General features: G+C 38.5%; 1 protein-coding gene across 2 annotated transcripts in view; it reads left to right on the forward strand.

Moving 5' to 3' along the window:
• Positions 1–20766, forward strand: part of C7 (complement C7) — a 58693-nt gene extending 37927 nt beyond the window's left edge. The window contains exons 13-18 of one of the 2 annotated variants that reach the window (XM_037799164.1): positions 5884–5980; positions 7773–7905; positions 11212–11403; positions 14623–14713; positions 16933–17117; positions 19485–20766. In XM_037799164.1, coding sequence (XP_037655092.1) covers positions 5884–5980; positions 7773–7905; positions 11212–11403; positions 14623–14713; positions 16933–17117; positions 19485–19666 — 880 coding nt within the window. In that variant the 3' untranslated portion in view covers positions 19667–20766. The remainder of the gene's footprint in view (positions 1–5883; positions 5981–7772; positions 7906–11211; positions 11404–14622; positions 14714–16932; positions 17118–19484) is intronic. The other variant, XM_037799165.1, reaches the window with a different exon arrangement.
• Positions 20767–21890: the final 1124 nt, after the last annotated feature.

Here is a 21890-nt window from a genome sequence, read left to right on the forward strand (position 1 = left end):
CCTTAGTACTGGGCCAGTGAAGGAGGGAGGCCTCTCATCTTGCATTTATGTGCTTCTGGCTTTTCTTACACACGTTGCAAAAGGCTGGGTCACTGGGAGGCAGTCCAGCTGAGTGGGTAAGGGCAGAAGTTTGGGCATCAGATCATCTGCCACCTACTTGCTGTATGACCTTGGGCAAGTTACTGGCCATATCTCTAAAATGAGGATAATAATTGTAGGAAAAACAACAATGAGATGTGGTCAGGATTTAACAAGTTTCAGTGTGTAAAGTCAGTACAGCGCCTGGTACATAGCAAGCATTCAATAATGTAATCTATAGTACTTTTCAGATATGCCCCTTCCTCCCTGTCTCCCTCCTTTCCTTCCTTCCTTCCTCTCCTTTTCCTCCTCCTCCCTCTTCATTATGCACATTTGAATTAGATGACATCTTGACGGATTATCCCAGTAGTCTGGCACCAACTTCCTATTTGCCAGAATCTTACAAAAATGATCTAAAAAATTCTTAATTGATGAATCAAACCTCTGAATTTTTTATGCCACACCATACTGTTTTAAACTGTCCTTATTAACCTCTTCTTATCAGGGAGTTGGCAAAAAGCTCAAGTAAGATTATTTGAAGGTCATTTGTGTTGAATCTCTGGAATGGACATAATACTGGTGGTAAATTGACCTCAGGGGCACTGTTGCGGTTTGCTAATGCTGTCATTATGCAAAACACCAGAAATGGATTGGATTTTATACAGGGGGTTTATTTGGCTACAAAGTTACAGTCTTAAGGCCGTACAAGTGTACAATGAGGTACCTTCACAGAAGAATGGCCAATGGTGTCTGGAACATCTCTGTTGTCTGGGAAGGCACATGGCTAGTGTCTTCATTTGCTCCCAGGTTATATTTCTTTTCTTTTCTTTCTTTTTTTTAAATTTAATAGATTTTATTTTGAAATAAATTCAATCTTACAGGAAGAGTTGCAAAAACAGTACAAACCGCATATATAGAACTCCATCATACCCCGACCCCCCTACCCCAATACCCCAATCCACGACCTTTAACATCCTGTCACACCGCCATTTCTTTCTTTTCCTCCCTCTCTCCCTCCCCCCCTTCCTCCCTATCTATCATCCATCCTCTATCGCTCTGTCCTCTGAACATATGTGAGCAAGCTGCACATATTTTTGAACAAACAATATGATTGACATATACCTTTTCCATGGACAAGAACATTCTTTTATGAAATCTCAAGTGCAGCTAAGAAGTTCAAGAAATTCAACATTGATATAAAGCTTACATTCTATATTTCCTTTGTGTGTGTGTGTGTGTGTGTGTGTGTCCCATCTGTGTCCCTTTGAGCCTCCTCTCCTCCATCCTCAGATCCCATCCAGGATCATCCTTGGCATTTAATTGTCATCTATTTAGACTTTTTTTTTTTTTTTTAATTGTGGAAGCATATATATAGCCTAAATCTTCCACCCCCTCTCTAGCATTCCATTAGTGGGATTAATCACATTTAGAATGTTGCAATGCTATCACCTTCCCACCATCCATTTCTAGAAATTTCCCTTCACCCCAAACAGAAACCCTACTCTCATTTCTTAACTCCCCATTGCCCCTCCCCCACTTCTCGGAACCCCTACTCTACTTTTCGTCTCTATGGTCATATTCTCTGATACTTTCTTTGTGTTTACTGTGGGGTTCAAATTCTACATCTCAAATCTATAACAATCTTGTTTTTCTTTGATACCAACTTAACTTCAATATGACACATAAACTATGTTCCTATACTCCATTATTCCCCCACCTTTATGTAGTTCTTCTAAAAAAATTACATATTTTACACTGAGTCCAAAACCACTGATTTATCATTACAGTTTATCTATTTTAGATCCTGTAGGAAGCAAACAGTGGAGTTATAAATAAAAAACGCAGTAGTAATGGTATTTATATTTACCATGTGATCTTTACTGGAATTCTTTATTTCTTCATGTAGTTTCAGACAGTTGGTTAGTGTCCCTTTCTTTCAGCCTGCTCAACTCCCCTCAGCATTTCTTATCAGACTGATTACTGGTGATGAAGTCCCTCAGCTTTTGATTATCCAGGAATGTTTTCATCTTCCCCTCATTTTTATCCTCCAGGTGTTTGTGAATTCTCCAAGTCTCTGATGGTTATTGACTTCTATTTGTATTCCATTGTGGTCAGAGAATGTGCTTTGAACAAATTCTTTTTTTTTTTTTTTAATTTATTGAGGCTTGTTTTATGTCCCAGCATACGGTCCATTCTGGAGAAAGATCCATGATTACTAGAGAAGAATGTGTGTCCCGGTGACCTGGGATGTAATATTCTATATATGTCTGTAAAAATTTTCTATATCTCTCTCTTCTTTCTTTGTTTCTCTGTTGGTAGGGCTCCCTTTAGTATCTGAAGTAGGGCATGTCTTTTATTAGCAAAATCTCTAATCATTTGTTTGTCTGTGAAAAATTTAAGCTCTCCCTCAAATTTGAAGGAGAGTTTTGCTGGGTAAAGTATTCTTGGTTGGACATTTTTCTCTCTCAGAATTTTAAATGTGTCATGCCACTGCCTTCTCGCCTCCATGGTGGCCACTGAGTAGTCACTACTTAGTCATATGTTGTTTCCTTTGTATGTGGTGAATTGCTTTTCTCTTGCTGCTTTCAGAACTTGCTCCTTCTCTTCAGTATTTGACAGTCTGATCAGAATATGTCTTGGAGTGGGTTTATTTGGATTTATTCTATTTGGAGTTCGCTGGGCATTTATGCTTTGTGTATTTATATTGTGTAGAAGGTTTGGGAGGTTTTCCCCAACAATTTCTTTGAATATTCTTTCTAGACCTTTACCCTTCTCTTCCCCTTCTGGGATACCAATGAGTCTTAAATTTGGATGTTTTATTTTATCTATCCTATCCCTGAGATCCATTTCGATATTTTTTATTTTTTTCCCCATTCTTTCTTTTGTTCTTTCATTTGCTGTTCTGTGGTCCTCGAGGAGGGTGAGTTGTTGTTCAGGTTCCTCTAATCTTGTATGATGAGTATCCAGAGTCTTTTTAATTTGGCCTACAGTTTTTTTAATTTCCATAAGATCTTCTATTTTTTTATTTACTCTTGCAATTTCTTCTTTATGCTCTTCTAGGGTCTTCTGTATGTCTTTCATATCCTGTGCCATGCTTTTCTTCATGTCCTTTATATTCTGAGCCATGCTTTTGTTGCCTGTCTGTAATTCTTTGATCAATTGTGCCAAGTACTGTGTGTCTTCTGATCTTTTGATTTGGGTGTTTCGGTCTGAGTTCTCTATATCGTCTGGTTTTATCATATGCTTTAAGATTTTCTGTTGTTTTTGGCCTCTTGGCATTTGCTTTAATTGATCCCTAATTTGACAGAACTGCAGCTTGGTGGCGTACACTTTCTCTAACTAACCAGCAGATAGTGTCCGTGAGTCACCTATTCCCCTAAAGTCAGTTCTCCCCCACTTTGTCTTTGTGGTGTGTGGGGATCTGATTCTTGTGGGGTCCAATTGGTGCACCAAGTTTGGGTGTGTTGCTGGTGCTGGCTGCCCTGAATGTGGGGCATGTGTCTGGGTGGTTAGGCAGGCAGGGCAGCTTTAATAATCAAACCTCCCAGGTGTTCCCAGAGATTTTAGGCTGTTCTCTGCTGCTGACCCACAAGTTCTTGGTATTGGTGTAGGTTCCCTGGGATTTCCGAGCTGTTCGCCCTTCCCAGCTGTGCTCTTCCAAGACCTCTGCTGAGGGAGGGCCGCGCCACGTCCCTAGTGCATGCCGGCCCACCAGGGAAGCCCTGGGTTGCTGGGCCGTGCAGGGGCGCTCCCAGCCCACTTCAAAGATGGTTGAATGGGAAGTGTTAACTTCCCACTTTTCGCACAGCTCCACCCTCCCAGCTCTGGGACAATTAGCCGTGGGTGTATTAAAGGCCACTGTCCACAGCTGATATTGTGGTTTGTGTGTAGTGCTGCGGGAAAGATTCCCCATCACACTGGGTTTCTTGGCGCGGCTCTGGGCTGTGGGTCTGGCCCCGGGCAGGAGCGTCCCCTGCTCGCTGGGGAGATGGTTGCAGGGAATGCAGTTTTTTTTCTCCTTTTAGCTCCCCTCTGCTCCTCTGGTCTCGAGACAATAAGCAGCGAGTGTGGGAAGAGGTAACCTCCACTCCAGACACTGAGGCATTAGCCCAGCCCTCTCCCGCCGTGGTTCACTGTGTGGCTCTCCCCATCATATCTGCAGCCACTCCTGGGCTTTTTTTTTTTTTTTTTAAAGAACTAGTCTATCTCCAAATGTCAGCCCACTGTTTCCCCACACAGCAGCGCTGCCGCCAGACTTTCAGTTGACTCACTCACTCATTTCAGAATGCAGGCTCCTGGTTTCACCAAATGCACATTCCCTGTGGATCTAGCAGACCTTGTCCAGCTGGTGCATCGCTGGCAGTGGTGTTCTGGGTCACTTTCTGGTTTTTATCTAGTATTTTTCACTGAGGTGTTTTTTTGCCCTGTCTCACCTAGCCGCCATCTTAGGTTCTCCTCACCCTCATTTGTTTTAACTTCCATCTTCTGAACTTCTTCAGGTTGTTTTTCAAAATGGTTTTCTCCCAGGATGTTTCAATCTAGGTTTCTGGGGGTATTCTCTTAGTTTCTTCCAGGCAAGCTGTGGAGTAGCAAAAGTCTACTTTCAATGGCTGTCTTCAAAATGTCTTTCTTGGCTGCAGTATTGAGCTCCTTCTGTCTGAGCTCTTTCATAGGACTCCAGTGATTAAATCAAGCCCCATCCTGAATGGGTGGGGTCCATATTTCCATGGGAATAATTTAACCAAACATTTTGCCCACAGTTGATTGAGTCACATCTCCATGGAAACACTCAATCAAAGGATTCCAACCCAATCAACACTAATACGTCTGCCCCCACAAGATTGCTTCAAAGAACACGGCGTTTTGGGGGACATAATTTATCCAAACCAGCACAGGCAGCATTGAAAATCATTGCTTAATGATGGATGCAATCGTTTATCATTTCCATTATTGCTGTCTCTCCCTAGTGGTGGTCATGGTAAAGCCTCAACACTTTACTGTTGAGACTGGTATTGGTGAGATGGTCTTAGGCCTTTTCTTCCCCCATTTTCCTTGTAGGTCTAGGATTCCTGCGCCAAACCTTATACAAACTTGCTTTTACCAAAGGGTCTGCTCTCAGTCAAATATACTTCAGAAAAAGTGTAGGCACTCTATGACTCACTACTTTTCCTCATTGCCTTTTGAGAAGTGGAAAGAGAGTGATTTTAGGAGTCTAACCAACTAGACTTGAATCCAGCTTTGGTCTTATCTTATAACTTTGGATAAATTATTCAAATTTTCTGAGACTTTGTGTTTTTCATGTATCTCATAGGGTAGCAGTGAGTATGAATTGAGATAATGTATACATGAAAAGCAACTTCCATGGCACCATCACATAATAAATGCTCAATAAAAGCTAGTTATTTTGTGTCTCACAGGGTCAATAATTCTAATTGCCTTCCTTAAAGACAAAATTAATTCAGTGTTAAAGGAATTTAAGAACCAAACAGGAAGAGAAAAAGTTTTTATTGTTTTAGCTTTTCTTTTTTCCTTTTCTTTCTTTTTACCTGTTTTTCTTATTACTGACCTATGGCTATTTAAGCTACTTAAAACACTATTTTTTGGAGCTTGAGCTTATATTTGAGTTTTCTATCTCAGAATATCATAAAATATTTGGTTCAGAACATGTCAGAAAATCACATCAATGTGCTTACATGAATGGACACTGAGTACAAAGGAAAAATTCACTGTAGTGCAAAGTATTCATTAAACTGTGGAAATCAATCATATTAATTACATGTTTTTTTTTTTTTCTTTTCCTTTCAGATTGCTTGAACCACATTGTTTTCCTTTGTCTTTGGTTCCAACAGAATTCTGTCCATCACCTCCTGCCTTGAAAGATGGATTTGTTCAAGTTGGTCATGAAAGTTATATTTTTTTCCCCTTTATATTTATTCCTTATTCCTAGTTCCATCTCTTGACTGATGTCATAATGTATTTCTTTTTTCCAAGGTGAAACAGTGCTAAAAATCTTTTATGTGAGCATTTTAGTTTTAACAAAGAGGGTTTTAGTTTTTGACTTTTCTTTTTTTGCCCCAGGTGATCAGAAATCTGCAGAAGCTATATATCTTCTGTGGTAGGGAAATCAATATTGCTGCCCAATGAATTAGAAATGCAATCATGCCACAGGGCTACTAAACATTTCCACTTTGGGCATTAAATTAGGAAGCTACAACCAACTTCTTCAATTTAAAGGACTCTCCTTATTCTTGCTACTGAAAAAGCCTAATATGGGGGCTTGGGTGAAGTATTAGTTTTATTCCTGGAGACAATAAGACATTTAGCCAGCATCTGGTGAGATATGGGTCATTGTACTTTGAGCAATTTTCTTCTTTAGTAAGGAACAAGAGTCACTTGCCACTTGTCTTTCTGGTAAATTTTCCTAGTTTGGAGTCCTTACTCCTTATTATAATGAGGCTTTGGCCCAAACCACCAGGAAGTCTTTTGGTGATTTACAAAGGATATATTGTTCATCAAGATTCTCTCAATGCTGCAAGCCTTGCTTTCTCCATGAAGAATTTTGCCTATCAAATTCGAAACCCTTGGGCCTAGGCTACACTCACTCAGAGTTTGCTTAAGTTTCCTCAAATGTAGGTCTTATTGGGAGATGGAAGTAGTGTGTGTATTTGTGTTGTGTGTGTGTGTGGAAGAGTGAGCACACAAATGAACCTTAGGATCCCTGACACCCACACTGTTCCTCTACAGTCACCACTACCCATAAAGTTCCTATGGGAAACATATGCTCAGACTATGAAGCCAAACAAACTCATGTACTTTAGCAAACCATGAAATTGTTGTCCCAATCCCCAATGCATGATGTGCCTTCTAAGGAGCCAGAAATTCCAAACACTGCTCCATTGAATAGTACATCAGAACCAACCCAGGGAACTTAAAAATAGAGACCATGGTCTCCCCCAGTCCTCTGTTTCTGATTCAGAAGGGCTGGGACTCTGTATTTCTAAAAAGTTGCCACTACTGGTTCTGATATCAAGAGGACCAGAAGTGTAAAGGAAGGAACCAAGAAAGACCCCAAATGAGCATGATTACCCCCTCACAGGTTCAGATTTCAAATTCCTCCTCACTTTCCTATGGAATCTCACCTCTTGGCACTATAGGCTAATGAAATGTTCTTGAATCTGGTCAAGTCCCGAAGCACTTCCCTTACACAGTGGAGTTCGAGGGTGGGTGGGAGTAGATCGACATCATGTAAACATTTCTGGCTATTCGCATTGGCATTTGTTAGGAAGTATTGCCAATGAACTGCCCATAATCTCTTCATATAAATAGTTGACTGACAAAGAAGTTTTGGAAATATTATAAAAAACTGTATTTCCTAAAAAGACAAGGGTAAGAAATTACTTAGACGGGGTCCATTAAAGTCATTTCAGTGAAACGCTTAGCACAGGCTTGGTATTTTGGAAGTAATCAATAAATTATAGTGCAGTGGCATTAATGGCTTTATTGCAATAAATGTGGTATTTGTGTTGCTGACTACAACTGTACTGGAAAAACATGATTTTATAGACAAGTTTCTAAATCAGTTATTTGAATATGATTTAAAAGAAGCAATGATTTCCAGGTAAAATACATCTAAAGGAATATTTTGTTAATGCAAAACAGACAAACCTTACCTTCCATCTTTTATTTTTATTTAGGCTGAAGGTGCCAAGTTTCCTGTTGGGAAAAACATAGTATACACTTGCAAAGAAGGATATTCTCTTATTGGAGACCCTGTTGCCAGATGTGGAGAAGATTTACAGTGGATTCTTGGAGAAATGCATTGTCAGAGTGAGTCCTCTCAGTCGTAGTACAGAATTTAAGATGAGTCAATAATATGGAAGAGAATAAATCAAGATAAATAACTGTTCACCATATGCCCCATGTCTTGACCACTGTTTCCTGAGAGGCTGATATGATCCAATCTTAGTTTCAATAGTTCCCCGAATAAACCTTCAGCATTCTCTGGTTGGTAGTGCTCCAGTCAGGTAAGGTAAATTTTATCGCAATTTTAAAGTGTCTAATGCAAATTAGAATAGGCCAGGGAGCTCAGTTCATGCTGTGACCATTAGGACATTCTCTAGTGGGATTATTAGGGATGTACCACAACCGATCTACCTCCTTAAGTGCTTTGGATATTACGCTCAGGTCTAGGCATTGAAGTAAGTGCTTCTGTTTGTCAGACCACTCCCCAAACTACTCTTTGGCTTCCATTTTGGTTGTACTACAATATGAGGTTGTTTAGCAGATCGATCAACAGAGCTGTAGGGATATATTATTCTTTTAGCGGTTGGTCCATGCTTTGTGAGGAAAGCCCTAGTGCACATGTACATTTTTCTTTGGGATATATACCTAATGGTGAAATTTTTGAGTCATGCACCCACATTTAGTAGATGCTGCCAAATAGTCTTCAAGTGGTTGTACCAATTTATATCCCTACCAGAAATCAGTGTAACCTCACCAACTCTTTTTGTCTATCTTCTAAAATTTTAGCTATACTGGTAGAGTGTGTAGTGATATCTTATTTTAAAATTTTTTTCCTAATGACAAATGATTTTAAGTGTGTTTTCATATGTTTGTTGGCCTTTTGGAAATCTTCTTTTATGAAGTGTCCATCCAGGTCTTCTGTTTATTTTTCTAATTGTCTATCTCTGTCTTCCTGATTTGTATAGGATCTCTCTCTCTCTCTCTCTCTTTCTCTGTGTCTTCTGGATCCTTGATTGAAATAGAATATAAGAATTCACAAGCTAGGAGTAATAAAGCCAGAAACTGGTTTCTTAAAGAGATTAATACGATACTTCTGCCTGAGGAGCTTTCTTTCTTTTATCAAGAAAGAAAAATTGTATGAAAAAAAATTTTATTCACCAGTGTCTTCATTTTGCTTTCATTTTTGAAGCACGTTTTTACTGGATAAGGAATTCTAGGTTAACAGTTATTTTCTTTGAAGATACTATTACATTGCCTTTGAATTCATTGTTTTCTAGAGAAGTCAGCTGTCAGTCTTACTATTTCTCCTTTGGAAATTATGCCTTTTTTCTCTTGCTGCTTTGAAGATTTTTTTTGGTGGGGGAGAGTGGGTCTTTGTGTTTCAGCAATTTTACTCTGATGTGCCCACATATGATTTCTTTGTTTTTATCCCAGCTGATGTTCAAAGAACTTCTTAAGTCTGTGCTATAATGTCTTTTGTCAATTTTAGAAAATCTTGTTCATAATATATTCAAATTTTTCTTCTGCCCCTTTCCTGCACACCTCTCCTCATAAGACTCAAATTGTACATTTTTTAGACTACTTCATTTTCTTACATTCTTTTCTTTGCCATCTTTTTCTCTCTGTGCATTATTCCAAATATTTTTTATTGGCCTATCTTCCAGTTTATTAATTCTCTGTACAGTTGTGTATAATCTGCCAGTAAGAGCTCAGGCTCTTAATTATATTTCATTTTTCATTTCTAGATAATTTTTTCAATTCTGTTCCTTTTGTGCTTTCTTGTTCTCTGATGAAATTCTCCATTTATCATTTATTTTTTTTCAACATATTAATAACAGTTATTTCAAGGTCCATATCTGTTAATTCTATTACCAGGATCTCTGTGGGTCTCTTTCTATTGTCTTTTTTGTTTTGTTGTATTTGGTAAATTCTCATCTATAATTAGTTTTGATTGAATGCTAGACATTATGTATTAAAAATTGAAGAAATAATTTGAAGCTAGATGATGTTCTCTAACTTTAGAGAAGATTTAGTTTTGTTTTTGGTAGCTGTTAGGGTAGAATCCCGTCAGGGTTTGAGTAAATTTGCAATTGAGCTTTATTTTGTTCTAGTTTATTTTTACTCCTAGCGTTTAGCCATTAAGAGATCCCAACTGGAAGTACTAGATTTCTCCTTGGGCCTCTCCTTTTTTTACAGGACTGAACTCTAATTTTTGACCCCTTAGCCCTATGAGACTGTCAAAAACCCTACTCTGCTTTTCAGCCTCTATAGAAGCTGCAGCTTTCTCCGCAATCAGCAGGCTTTCAGCATCATTTTTCAAAGTTATAAATATCTCAAGGAGAAGAACAATAACAAATGTTGTAATCACTGTGTAAGGCTTCCCTTCTCCATGGAATCTTGGATCTTTAAACTTTCACTGCCTTGGTTGCTCTCTGATTCCCTCAAATATATATATTTTTTAATTTTAATTTTGTACAGATTTGCTACTTGTTCTTGGTAGGAAAGTCGGTGTGAAACTAGCAATTGTGTCATGACCAGAAGCAAACAAATACCAAATGCTAGATTTTTAGCTCCTTTAGGGCAGAATATGTGACTTGTACCCTGTGTTCCCAGTAACAAGCTGCATATTTGGCAAAATATAGGTATTCAGTCAATGCTGTTATGAATGAATGAATGTGTTCTCTGCTGAAAATGACTAAGAAATGGAGCAGTATTTTGTGGAATATTGTCCAAAGTCCATTAGGGAATCATTAAAAAACAAGATTTGTTTTTTTGAAATCATGAATCCTCCTGACTTGTTTACCATAGCTATGCATGTTTATCATTTTGCTCTTTGCTGTTTTTCAAGGCTCGAGATAGAAGTTTGAACTAATGATTATAAATGAGTAAGAAAGAATAGAGATGGAGACCAAAACCATTTAACACTTCTGTGGTTGCAAATTTAAAGCTGATCCTTTAAAAACTTCAGATAGTTAAATATCTAGTTGGACATATGCTAATGGTTTGCAAATACAGCAGAATATGGCACTTGGGAAAATTCTGATAAGACATTACAAGACTAGACAGATAAGTTGAAGCTGTGAAAAGTCTGGTTTAAATAGCAGGCTGGGTTTTAAAACTCTGTATTTATTAGATTTATTCATTTCTAATTGTCATACTGCTTTAGGACAGGGGTGGGAGGGTGGGAGCTGTTTGGGTTTTGGTTATTCATTGATCAACTACATGCCAGGCACTGTGGGAAGTGACCTTTAAGAGTTAACTTACTTCTTTCTCCTGGTCCTTTAACATTGGGAAAAAGCAGATCAGGTATATCAGCACCAATCAAGGCTGTTATTATTTTTTTAAAGATGATTTAGAAAACCAAATGACCCTTGTATTCTTTACCTTTAGAAACAGCCTGTGTTCTACCTGCACTGACAGATGGCATACAGAGTCAACCCCACAAGAGTTTCTATGCAATTGGTGAGAAGGTGATCTTTTCTTGTGCAGATGGCATGTTCTTAGAAGGTCCCTCATCCTTTCTCTGTGGCTCCAGCCTTAAGTGGAGTCCTGAGATGAAGAATATCCAGTGTGTGCAAAAAGGTGAGTCATTCCCTGCGTCTGTGTGAGAACACCTGCGCCAGGTGAGTGAGAGTCCTGGCGGCTGTTCGTAGCCCTGCCCCTTATGAGAAGGAGCTCAGTTTGTAATCTTGATAACAGACTTTTTTTCACATGGCACAGATAGACTCATGGAATGCACTAAAATACAAGAATAGTCTTGGTGATTCTGAAACTTTTACCTTAAATCCTCTATATGAATTTTTAGCTTTATTGCTGTTGTGATGTCAAGAAAATAAAGTTTTTTTTAAAAGCTGGTTTTTGGTTTCCTCCTGTTTGTCTGTCTGTTTTTTTTTTTTTTCCCCTGTACTTTTGCTAAGTCAGACTTGATATTATAATTTATACAAAATTCTGCGTGTTTCATTACTGGGCTTTCAAAGAGAGTTTATTGGTATTATGTAAATAAAAATGTTAATTGGAAATGAAAGACATTTAACCCTTCAAAGCAAAAGTTACTGAAGGAAAAGAGCTGTGCTTTGTGAACTGGTTCTTAATAGTGGAATCCTGAAATCCAGTGTTTTGAACACCAAGCAAATTAAAGCAATCTTTTAAGAACCTTAGGTAGGAAGGGATTTAGAAAGTCAAACTATTTCTTTTTAGAGCTATTTGAGATGGGGTGGATTTATTTTTAAATGACCTTCTATTTCCTTTTTTCTATATTTTTAAATAAATGGAAAATATTTGTATCAATTAAAAACAAGAAAGAAGAAAAATTCACTTGCATGCTATTTTACAGAATATTCTTATCTTCTCTAATATATGTTTTTAAATTCACTGCTGAAGTTTGTCTTTCAATAGTGTGGATGAAGTATTGAATACTAAGAATGGTACTATTGGGTGAACTACATGTTTAAACTAAAAGAGAGCGCAAGCTGCAGGGAGCACCCTGTTACTAATGGGCCGATGTGGGCTGCAGTGTTAAATCAAGGATAGAGGCTAGAGTGGCAGAGGAGCTTATCTGTCGGAAGGCCTTGCATGCCAGTCCTGATGTACTCTTTAGCTGTCAAGGCCGTCACTGAAAGATCATCATTTTGTTTTCTACATATGCTGAAGCATAAATATGAGTTTATTTGTGGTATTTAAAGTAGTGGACCTATACCAATAATTTCAAATTAAAGAGAACAATGTACATTTGATGAGGTTGCACTTTCGTTCCAAGTGACATTATATGCTTGCTTTTCTAAAATATCTGTTTCAGTAATTTTTTAGAATAATTTGGTATGAATTTTCTCCCACTCAGTGGAAATTCCATTAAAGTGGGTTTTAATTAAGGATGTTTTTCAGAGGGATACTTTTTTTCTGAAGTCATGGATAACATTAATTACTACTCTTAAAATAAACTTTTAACAAAATCTCAGATTTGTAAGCCTGGAATTGTTTTGAATTTTGGCATTTAAAAGTACCTGCTGTTTGGTATTTGGTCTTACGTGAAGATATATGGTTTTGAAATAGCAAAGATACTTACCCTAGGTGGGCCTTAAGAGCATGTTTATTTGGTCAACCCATCTGTGAAGATAACAAGACAATGTTCTTCTTACATGCAGAAGTCCTTGCTTTAGATAATTCTATAAATGACTCTTCAAAAAGAAAAAATAACTTCTTGAAAAAAATTTGAAACCTAAACATTTAGCCTTATCAGTGATGAGAAAATATACTTCTAATCATGATATAGAACTAACATATGCTGCTTTATCACTAAACTTTAGTTTTGATAAATCTAGAGCAGAGTTTCTTAACCATGGCATTATTGACATTTTGGGCTGGGTCAGTCTTTGCTTTAGGAGCTGTGCTGTGCATTGTTGGAGGTTTAGCAGCTTCTCTGGTTTCTACCCACTAGATGCCAGTAGCACCCTCCAGCTGTAACAACCAAAATTCTTCCACACGTTGCCAAATATCCTCTAAGGGGACTGGTTGACAACCATTAAAAAAATCTTTTTCTTTTGGATTAATTTTAGATTTACAGAAAAGTTGCAAAGATAGTTTCCATATACCCTTCTCTGCTTCCCCTAAGATTAATATCAAGTTGATATCACTTGGTCAAAACTAAGAAATCAGTATTGGTACAATATTATTGACAAAACTAGAGACTTTATTCAGATATCATCAGTTTTCCAATTAATGTCTTTCATATGTTCTAGGATCCAATTCAGAATATCACAGTACATTTAGGATAATACCATTTTTAAGAGATGTGAATCAGTACTTGTTATAGAGATTGCTGGACGTGGCAGGCATGCTTCAAAAGGCCACCATTTTTGCAAGTTTATAAACTGTTCATGAGATTGTAATGTCAGTGTCTAAAGCCCTTACACTTTCCAAAGTAAAGTATTCCATAGTTTGCATATACATAAAGACATGATCTTCAGATAAACTTTTAAAGATATATCATCTAGTTTTTGATGCAAAAATATATTCCACTGCATCCATTGTAATGAAGCTGGCAGGAGGTGGAAACATCAGCTTGTTTCAGACTATTTACATTGTAGACAGGTATGGCCAAGGCAATGACTGTTGTATTATGCTCTTGAAGGCTGGATCCTGATGTTTTGCTGTCAAGATTGAATGATGGCTGATTTTTATCAAATTGTAGAAAAGGTGAAGGTAATGGAAGGAGTTGTATTAGTGAAAGTACCTCTGGACATTCATTCACTGTTGAGGGGAGACTACTTGTTCCTTTCCCTGTGAGAGGTTATTCTAGATCTCCTTGGGAGAGCAGGTAGTTCTCTGCACATAGGTCAAGTTATTTGCTGCTTTCTGTCCTATTATGGTTTATAAACACCAGATTCTTGAGAGGGAGCCTGCTGTACTGGCCATGGATTCAGACAAACCTGGACTTAAATCCTGGCTTGGCCAATTAAGTAAATGTGTGAACAAGCACCAATTTTCTAACTTCTCTCTCAGTTTCCTTATCTCTTAAATGGGCCTTTGTTAGAGAGGATTAAATATTGCAATGTATAAAGTCATGGAAATTGTCAATGCTCAAGAAATGGTAGCTATCATCAATGTAATTATTAGTAGGGTGCTCCTAAGAACTCTATATCTTTTGTTAAATGCTTTACAGTGCTTTATATATATTTGCTGCACAAACTTGTTGCAATTAATGGCCTGGTCTGACAATTAAAATACCTTTAAAAAGTTTTTAATTTTACCATGAAGAAGCTCTTCTTCTCTTAATGATTCATCTCCCTTATCCTTTTTTTTTAGATGTCCCTTTGACACCAGGAGTACCTAAATGTTGGCCCTGGGAGAAACTTCAGAATTCAAGATGTGTCTGTAAAATGCCCTATGAATGTGGGTAAGCTCTGTCTTTGCTCACTTCTGTCAGTTTTATTTTACTCAAGATAAATGGGATGAAATTTTAGATGCTAGTTTCTGTTAAATTGAGGGCATTGCTTACTGCAGGCATAATTAAGGGTCTTTGTTGCATTTCAGCCTGGTCCATCTGCTGCCTGTTATTTGCTGGTGGCATTAGGCAGTGTTCTAACCTGGCTAGTGAGTAAGGCTGAAGGACCTTGAGCACTGCTTGTTCTCCATATAAAATGGAGCAAAATGGCAAAACTGTCACCTGAGGATTTAGAGCTTTAGAGGATTAGGACTGAAATTCCTTTGGGACATAAACTCTTAAAGCAATAGACAGAAAAGAGAACAGCTGCTTTTCTGATGCTTGAAGCTCTTCTCTAGATTTGCATTTTAAGAATTCCACTCTACTTGAAATCACTCCATTGTAGGAAGGTAATTGGAATTAATCACTACATGTCTGTGTCATGGTCCTAGTAGGAAACAGATGGCACAATTAAATTAGGACAAGAGGGGGCTTACTGGAGGGACTATTTACTAAACTGTGGGCAGGGTAAAAAAAATTTCAACCCACAGAGCAGTACCTAACCCTGGACTAGTAGCAGCTGGGCTTTATATCCATACCCCAGGTCTGAAGGAGCAAGGAGAGAAGCATTTACAAAAACCTGGACACAAAGAGGGCTGTGTGGAGATGACAACTGAGACCCTTGTTTTAGAGACCTCAGAAATCCCACAGGAGTGAACCAGGGGAATAAACACCCCAACTGCACTTTCTTTCCTTCCTCCAGTCTCCTTCTTTGCTCCCCTTTGGCCCAAACCACCGGAAGCTAGAGGCCAAGGGAGTCTATTGAAATGGTCCATACACCTTCAGCCTCCCAGGCAGGATAGAGAAGGGTGAGCAGTGGGTCTGGAGAGGCAATGGGACATAATTCAGCCCTGGAATAATTGGCCATCTTCCATGTTAGGAATGAAAACATTAATTTGCTGACCATTTTCTTGGCTTTCAATAATCTGGCCATCAAAGTTCACATCCAACTTCTTTCCCATCTATAGTGGGTAACGGTGATCAGTTGTGGTGGTACCTGATAATAAGAAACTTCTAGCATGAAGGAGAATATAACTTAATGCTGTCAATAGAAATGTCAGTCAGCCCAGTTACATTCTGAGATATTATTGTGACTTTGCTGTTATTCTCTATTAATTACTGTTTGCTTTGATTCAGTTCCATCCTCTTTCCAGCTTCCCCAATTCATTTAGTTTATCTGCAGTCTGTTTAGGGATATATGTGAGTTTTCATATCATTTCATGGTATCAGATATTGATAACAAGGTGGCATTGTAAGCTCACTGCTCTTTCAGCAGATCTGAGTAGTTCTGTTTAAAGTTTAACTAAATGGATTAAAAGACAGATACAAGGATTTGCTTTTGTTATATACATTTAACTCTTGGTTAAAGGAGAAAATATTAGTGCTAAATAAAATATGTGAACGTAGACTCTTCTTGATTCCCTTTAATATGCAAAAATGCTTTGTTATCTAAGGTTTCACTACAGTAGTGCTTTCTTTTCCATCATTTAGAAATATGGTTATTTTTATTAGTAAGGTTTCTGAAGAGCTAGATCTTATCATTTTAGCATCAATGCTTAAGAAAAAAAGGTAAATTTTATGGAAATAATTCTAATCTATCTTGAAAACATAGATACTCTTAAAAATAGCATAGAAAACTACAGTTTCATCTTTCCTTGATGATTCAGAGCTATAAATTGTTGGACAATGTGTACTATAGACATGAACTCTTGGGACTTCTGGGCTGGGAGAAGCTAATTTCTCCTGCAGTCAGTCATCCCAATGGATTGTGAATTTTTTGATCTTTGCTGATTTTCTGTCTTCTTCCTTGTTGCCAATCTACCAGCTGTCACTAGCACACCTTGCTTTCTATTCTTATTTGCTGCATCTGCTCTCTTCTGATCTAGATGAAACTAGATCAAAATTAGATATCTAAGCATGTAAAAATTGTGAGCAAATGGAGTAAATATGCTCATTTTGAAGATCCAAGGGGATGGGCTGTAAGAATGAAGGAGATTTGAGTTTCTGTTCCATCTTTTGCTGTGGGTGATGATATCTGAGGTACTGAAATCAGAACCTTGGTTTTCACATCTCATCCTCAGCTTTTAAGAATGGAAATCTTGTAAAAAATGTCATTTAAAAATTCTTTTCAGATCCTCCTTGGACGTATGTGCTCGAGATGAAAGAAGCAAAAGAATACTGCCTCTGACAGTCTGTAAGATGCACGTTCTCGAGTGTCAGGGTAGAAATTACACCCTAACTGATAAAGAGAGCTGTACTCTGCCTGCCTCAGCTCAGAAAGCTTGTGGAGCATGTCCACTCTGGGGAAAATGTGATGGTAAGGAGCATTCCATATTTGTAACTATAAGAATGCTAAATTAATAGTACTTTAGGATTTAAAAAAAGTTTTTTTAAAAATTTTATTGTGGCAACATATATATATACCCAAAACAGAAATTTTGTCATTCTAACCATTTCTAAGTGTAAAATTCAGTGGCATTAATTACATTCATAATATTGTGCTATCATTACCACCATTCACTACCAAAACTTTTCTACACTTCAAACAGAAACTCTCTACCCATTAAACTATAACTCCCCATTCCTCCTGCCCCCTCACTACCCACCCCCACCCAGTCCCTGGTAACCTCTAATCTACATTCTGTCTCTATGAATTTGTGTATTTTAGGTATTTCATAAAAGCAGAATCAAAATATTTTCCATTTTGTGTCTGACTTATTTTACTTAGCATAATGTTTTCAAGGTTCATCCATGTTGCAGCATGTATAAGAAGCATCAGAGGTTCATTCCTTTTTGTAGCTGAATGATATTCCATACACACACACACACACACATACACACACAAACCACATTTTGTTTATCTAGTCATTTGTTAATGGACTCTTAGGTTGCTTCTACCTTTTGGCTGTTGGGAAAAATGCTGCTTTGAACATTGGTGTTCAAGAGTCTGTTTGAGTCCCTGTTTTCATTTCTTTTGGGTACGAACCTAGGAGTGGAATTGCCAACTCATATGGTAATTAAAAATTTAACTTTTTGAGGATCTGCCAAATTGTTTTCCACAGTGGCTGCACCATTTTACATTCCCACCAGCAAACATGAGGATTCCAGATTCTTTATACCCTTGCCAACATGTGTTACTTAGTACTGAGGCTCTTAAAAATGTAGTGCCTTGTGTAGCAGTGGATCAAAGCAGATTCCTGAGGATGTCTGAGACTCAGCCTATACCTAAGAGGACAAGACACTGTCCCTGATGGTCTGAATGTTCACCAAAATTTCTGTGATTCTCATTCTACCTTCATGATTTTTACTGTTCTTGTATTATCCATATTGTATATTTGCTTTTCTTTAAATAGAGTTACATATAAAAGAAAACAAATATAACTTAATTTTTTAAAAGGAAACTATGTATCACTTCCTTAAAAGGAAAGCTGGTATCACTTGGCATAAAAATTGGATAACTATAAGAACAAACATAAAAAAGCAAAAAGCAAAATGATGTTTTAGATTCTAGCCAGAAACTGCTGCTGGCACACAACACCCCCCACCCCTCACCCCTCCACCCGGGCTTGAGGAATGTTTTTTCTTTGTGATTAAGGGTTTAGGAAATGTTAGAGGGCTGTTAAAAGCATACTAGTGCCAAGCTAACACTTTCTACTAGAGATAATCAGAAGGATTTGAAGGGAATAGAAAAAGGAATTACTTTCTCACGTCGTGATTCAATATTTGCTAACTCTATGTCCAAGGAGCACTTATAATGCTCTTGGAGTACCACCATCAGCATGGCACACTTCTGACGCGCTGGGCTATCTACAGAAGGGCAAGGGCTGGGTCACTGGAATCGAGTCACTGCCCTCAGCCGCCATCTGTAAATTCAGCCGGACTGTGAGACCCAAAAGGGCTCTGCCAGCTTTTCAGACCCTCTCTCCTGCTTGTTCCCTCAGGGCACCTTATCCCTTATTCCTGTCACAGTCGTAGCACTGATAATGACATACTTCACTCTAACCACATCTGGGTCACTCTGGATTTGGCAGTCACCATTGTCTGCCGCCTGACCTTGTTATTCTCCTTCTGGAGATGCCTGGCTGGTCAATTCCAACTCCATGCATTCAGCCCACAGACTCCTTTCCTCCCCAAGTCATTTCTGGCATGTTTTTATGGGATATGAAGCCGTTTGTATCTCATGCCCTCACTCTCAAAGCAAGTTTAATAATTACAATTCTTCTCCATCCTTCCCTTCTCTCTCCTTCTCTTCACCCTCCTTCCTCCCCCTCTTCCTCCTTCTTGTTCTCTCCATCCTCTCTACCACCTCCCCCTGCTCTCCTATTTGCTGAGGTCTTGTGATTTGGTCTAGAGGGTGAAGGATTACACTCAATTTTGGGGGCTCACAGTCACAGCAGCACGTGTGAGGAAAGAGCTGGAAAGATCCTGACTTAGAGCACCCCCTGTGTAATTCCAACCAATAAAAAGCCTGGCACCAACCTCAAAGCCTATTTATTCTGAGTGAAGCAAAAACGCTTGCATTTCCTGGTCCTGCTGCTTTTTCAGAGGATAGTTTATTGTATCACCAGAGGCAGGAGGGAGGTTTTATTGCTGTCTCATCTCCAAATTGTTACTTTGGAGGTGATGTTGACTCCCCCACGTCCACCATGTGCCATTAAGCTTCTCGCTGTTTGTTTTTTTGCAGCCCAGAGTAACAAATGTGTCTGCCGAGAAGCATCAGAGTGTGAGGAAGAAGGGTTTAGCGTCTGCGTGGACGTGAACGGCCGGGAGCAGACGATGACGGAGTGTGAGGCTGGCGCCCTGAGATGCCGCGGGCAGGGGGTCTCCATCACCCGCCTAACGCCCTGCGCTGCCGAGACCCAGTAGGCTGCTGGGGGCGCTCCGAAGCCACCTGGCTGTTATGCAGATGTTAAAGCATCTGCATAACCCTGCTCTTTAGACAGCCTTTCCAGCATGGACGCACATACTTTCGCCTTCCACCCCAGTTCTGCTTCTCTCCTTAATTTGTAGTTATGTGTGTAAACACAACCTTCTGCTCTCCCAAACCTGGAAACCTGAATCCAGATACTTCCCCCCACCCCCAACACCTCTAATGTCAGTCACGTTGAAGACCTGTCATGTGTCTTTGCATGAACTAGCTGTATGTTTTTGGAAACACTGCAAACTTCTCTAGACCTTAAATTTTTTATCTGTAAATTAGAGGATTAGCCTAAAGAAAGGCAAATGTTCCATTCAGCCTCTAATTCCACTAAGCATGACAAATTCACCCCATGGGCCAGAAGACATCTCACAAATGGATTACGAAAAAAGGAAGAGCACAATTGCATGGTTAGAGAGGTTGCTTCCCCAAATGAAAGGAAATACAAAGGACGCCTTGAATGAAACAAGACAGCTGTAATTATCTCATCACTAGTAGTAATCTCACAATTCACCTTATCGAATCGAGAACTGCATGGAGGGATCCCAGGTCCTATTCTTGTCAGGAGATTGAAACACTTAAACGTCAGAGCAGAATTCATCCTGCCATGATCGTGGAGTTGTCATCTGCCCTTTTGTCTGAGAACAAGTACAAGTCTTCTCTTTGTGGCTTTCTTTAGCACATGTCAAATGCGAGACTTGCAATTTGCTCTTTTTTTGTTAAAGGAAGCATCAGGTCATGCCTTAGCTACTGAGTGATTGTGTATTTGAGAGAACATTTTCTCCCAGTGTGGACATACTCCTAGAGTTTTCAGGTGGTATACAGGTAGATTAATTTGAAGCATAGGCCTTCTATTTATCCCTTATTCATCTTTCATCAAAACAGAAAAAGCAGCTGTAGGAGGTGAAATGAGAGTGTTTAAATGGAACTTAAATGTGCTTTTATATACAAATAATATCTGTGTATTTTTTGATACCAATAAGTACATTTCAAAAAAACTTCAGTTAAAAATGACAATAATTAAAACATGGATTGCCGCAAGACAGTATTCTTTGGAATTTTTTTATTTGTACCATGTTTAATTTTAGAGAATCTTTCCATGGGGAATGATTAACATGTTCTTGCCCAAAGCTTTATGTTTGATCCAGATCCAGCTTTTTATACTAAATTGCCCCTTGAGGAAAGATTCGGATATCGTATGTGAAAGTTCCAAGGAGAAAGGTTTAAATTGAAGGAAAAGATTAACATTCAGGCAATGCTTAATCAAGACCAAATGCATCTGTTAGAGGTATTTATGGAGTTAATTTCTACCCTGGGTAGGGGGGATAAATTTGAAAATCCTAGGCTCAAATGCAGTCCCTGAGAAGACGAATTGAACAAATAATTTATTTGGGAGGAAATATATCAGTAGCCCTCCAGTAATTTCTCCTTTTGACTTAAGCTAAAGTTAGAATTAGATTTGTACTATTTATGCACCACTCCCCTCCCCAAACTAATGTAGAGGATATGGTCAGCATTATCAAACACCATAGGATAATGAAGTCTGTAAAAAAGAAAAAAAGAAGAAACTAGCAGACTTGACAACTAAAAGGTTTAAGAGAGTAGTTTCAGCAGTTAGTGAAGAAGAAATAAAAGATTAATGAATAGTTGGTGAAGAAGGAGGGAGCAGTGAATGCAGTTGTGGAGAGATACCAGATTGAAATACTAATTTTTTGTGCTTTTTTTTTTTCTTTTCTGAACATTCTTGTACTTTACCTTTCCTCTCATCAAACAATATAATCACATTGTCTATGGGAGAATTAGGATTGTTGCAGTAGGTCCACAATGAGAAAATAATTTTCAACTTTAATTAAAAAAAAATGTTTTAAGTCTTCCAAAATAAGTTGTTGAATATCCAGAGAAAAGGCTCTGAGGAAAACTGGAAGTATGCTTTATGCCATGAAAATAGATTAGAAAGAGAATTGAGGGAATATGAGAACCTCCCTTACCTGTCCCTCCCTCTATCCCAGACCAGGTAAGGGTCACCTGGCTAGGATGGGACATAGCCTTGGAGGAGAAGGCAGAAGCAATGCTGAAGTTAAAGTTGTTTGGCTCTGAGGGGGTGGGGGAACAGGGAAAAGAAGGGATTAGCTGGTGCATTAACCATCACTGGCTTCAGGGAGCTACATGGAA

The sequence above is a fragment of the Choloepus didactylus genome, chromosome 11 (genome assembly GCF_015220235.1).
Source record: "Choloepus didactylus isolate mChoDid1 chromosome 11, mChoDid1.pri, whole genome shotgun sequence".
NCBI lineage: Eukaryota > Metazoa > Chordata > Mammalia > Pilosa > Megalonychidae > Choloepus > Choloepus didactylus.